Source organism: Balaenoptera acutorostrata, chromosome 15 (genome assembly GCF_949987535.1).
Source record: "Balaenoptera acutorostrata chromosome 15, mBalAcu1.1, whole genome shotgun sequence".
In the NCBI taxonomy this organism is placed as follows: Eukaryota; Metazoa; Chordata; class Mammalia; order Artiodactyla; family Balaenopteridae; genus Balaenoptera; species Balaenoptera acutorostrata.
The window spans coordinates 38,070,709-38,073,583 of record NC_080078.1 but is presented as its reverse complement, the minus strand read 5'-3'; the positions used below and the strand labels follow the sequence as shown (position 1 = coordinate 38,073,583).

The window sequence follows — 2,875 nt, the reverse complement described above, 5'->3', positions numbered from 1 at the left end:
ATATAAGTTGAACATCCCTGTCAACATTCTAGAAAAACAACTATAAAATAAACCAAAAGAAAGTAGAAGGAAGGAAATTAGAGAGCTAAGAACAGAAGTTAGTTATTTGAAAAGAAAGAGAATTGATTAATAAAATCAAGAACTATTTTTTAAAATTAATTTATTTAATTTTGGCTGTGTTGGGTCTTCATTGCTGCGCGCAGGCTTCTCTTGTTGTGGAGCATGGGCTCTAGGCGCGTGGGCTTCAGTAGTTGTGGCACGCGGACTCAGTAGTTGTGGCTCGCAGGCTCTACAGTGCAGGCTCAGTAGTTGTGGTGCACAGGCTTAGTTGCTCCTTGGCATGTGGGATCTTCCCAGAGCAGGGATTGAACCCATGTCCCCTGCATTGGCAGGCAGTTCTTAACCACTGCGTCACCAGGGAAGTCCCTCAAGAGCTATTTTTAATTACAAGGCTATTAAGTTTTTTTTTAAACCTGTTGGCAAGTGTAGCTGAAAGAGAGATGAAAATCGAATACAGCGCATTAAGATTGAGAATGAAGGTTTATTCACAGAAATAGAGAGTGAAAAATTACGAGACAATTATGTGTAACTTTTTATCTAAAAACATGTTGGAACAATATAAACTATAAAAACTGACTCAAGAGAACAATGCAGGAATGCGGACATCAGGTTTCTAGTTTTCATTGTGAAGACCCCTATACTGCAAAGATGGTCAATGTACCTAAAACCCAAAGGACTTTCTGTAAGAAGTGTGGAAAGCATCAGCCTCACAAAGTGACCCAGTATAAGAAGGGCAAAAATTCCCTGTATGCCCAGGGAAAGAGGCGCTATGATCGGAAGCAGAGTGGCTACAGTGCGCAAACAAAGCCAATTTTCTGGAAGAAGGCTAAAACTACAAAGAAGATCGTACTGAGGCTTGAATGTGTTGAGCCCAACTGCAGGTCCAAGAGGATACAGGCCATTAAGAGATGCAAACATTTTGAACTCGGAGGAGATAAGAAGAGAAAGGGCCAAGTGATCCAGTTCTAAGCTTTGAGACTCTTTTGTTCTATTTTCGAGAGGAAAATGTTGAAGTTATAGAAAAATTGCCTGTATGAGAATAAATACAGTGATATTCTTTTTTTTTTTAAAACATCTTTATTGGAGTATAATTGCTTTACAATGGTGTGTTAGTTTCTGCAGTGGTATTCTTAAAAAAAGAAAAAAAAACTGACTCAAGAAGAAATAAAAAACCCAAATAGACTAACAATAAAGGAAGAAATTGAAAATATATCAGAGCCTTGCCAGGAAAAGACACTTAGTCCAGATCTTTTAATTAATTAATTAATTAATTTTTGTTTATTATTTTTTAATTTAATTTTGCCTGCGTTGGGTCTTCATTGCTGGGCGCAGGCTTTCTCTAGTTGCAGCAAGCGGGGGTTACTCTTCATTGCGGTGCGCAGGCTTCTCATTGCAATGGCTTCTCTTGTTGCAGAGCATGGGCTCTAGGCACGCTTAGTGACTTAGTGTGGCTCCAGTAGTTGTGGCACTCAGGCTCAGTAGCTGTGGCTCGCAGGCTCTAGAGCACAGGCTCAGTAGTTGTGGTGCATGGGCTTAGTTGCTCTGCGGCATGTGGGATCTTCCCGAACCAGGGATCGAAACCGTGTCCCCTGTATTGGCAGGCGGATTCTTATTATTTGTTTGTTTGTTTGTTTTTTGGCTGCATTGCGTCTTCGTTGCTGTGAGCAGGCTTTCTCTAGTTGCGGGGAGCGGGGGCTACTCTTCGTTGCAGTGCGCGGGCTTCTCATTGACGTGGCTTCTCTTGTTGCAGCCACACGGGTTCTAGGGGCGCAGGCTCAGTAGTTGTAGTTTGCGGGCTCTAGAGCGCAGGCTCAGTAGCTGTGGCACACAGTCTTTGTTGCTCCGCAGCATGTGGGATCTTCCTGGACCAGGGCTGGAACCTGTGTCCCCTGCACTGGCAGGCGGATTCTTAACCACTGGACCACCAGAGAAGTCCCTGGCAGGTGGATTCTTAACCACTGTGCAACCAGGAAAGCCCTAGTCCAGATCTTTTAATGGGAAAATCCTATCAAATGTGGAAAGATCAGATAGTTATGATTTTATTTATACTCTTAGAGAACAAGGATCATATCTCAATGTACTTTATGCATATTTATGCATAAATATGCAATGTGTTTAGTAACATAATTTGGATACCTAAAAAAACTTGGACAAAGATAGAAAAAGAAATCCTTAGTCCAGTGACTTTTAGGTCTGTTCAGCCACAGAATCCTTGTTTCAAAGTCCCAAAATAGAAAACTTGAATGGCCCTGTTCCAGCTGAATAATGGACCCCAAAGATATACAGGTCCTAATCCCCAGAACCTGTGAATATTACCTTCCATGGCAAAAGGGGCCTTGCACATGTGATTAAATTAATGATCTTGAGATGGGGGATGATCCTGGACTATCCAGGTGGGCCATAAATGTAGTCACAAATGTCCTTATAAGGAGATTTGGGAATTCCCTGGCGGTCCAGTGGTTAGAACTCTGCACTTTCACTGCCGAGGGCCTGGTTCAATCCCTGGTCATGGAACTAAGATCCCACAAGCCGTGCAGTGTGGCTAAAAAATAAATAAATAAGGAGATTTGATGGCAGAAGAAGAGAAGGCCAGGTGGCTATGGAAATGGAAATTGCAGTGATGTAGCCACGAGCCAAGGAAAGCTGGAGGCCACCAGAAGCTGACGAGGCAAGGATTCTCCCCTGGAGCCCCCAGAAGGAATCAGCCTTGCTGACATCTTGACTTTAGTCCCATTAGACTCATCTCACACTTCTGGCCTCTGAGTGTAGGATGATAAATTTGAGTTGTCTTGTGCCACTGTGTTTGTGCCACAGC

The 2,875-nt window shown here is 43.0% G+C and overlaps 1 protein-coding gene across 1 annotated transcript; it reads left to right on the top strand.

Moving 5' to 3' along the window:
* Positions 1-695: 695 nt before the first annotated feature.
* LOC130704833 (60S ribosomal protein L36a-like) lies at positions 696-1,029 on the top strand. The gene has a single exon (XM_057528572.1). It carries the CDS (start codon positions 709-711, stop codon positions 1,027-1,029), a length of 321 nt encoding a protein of 106 aa, XP_057384555.1. The 5' UTR covers positions 696-708.
* The last annotated feature ends 1,846 nt before the right edge of the window (positions 1,030-2,875 follow it).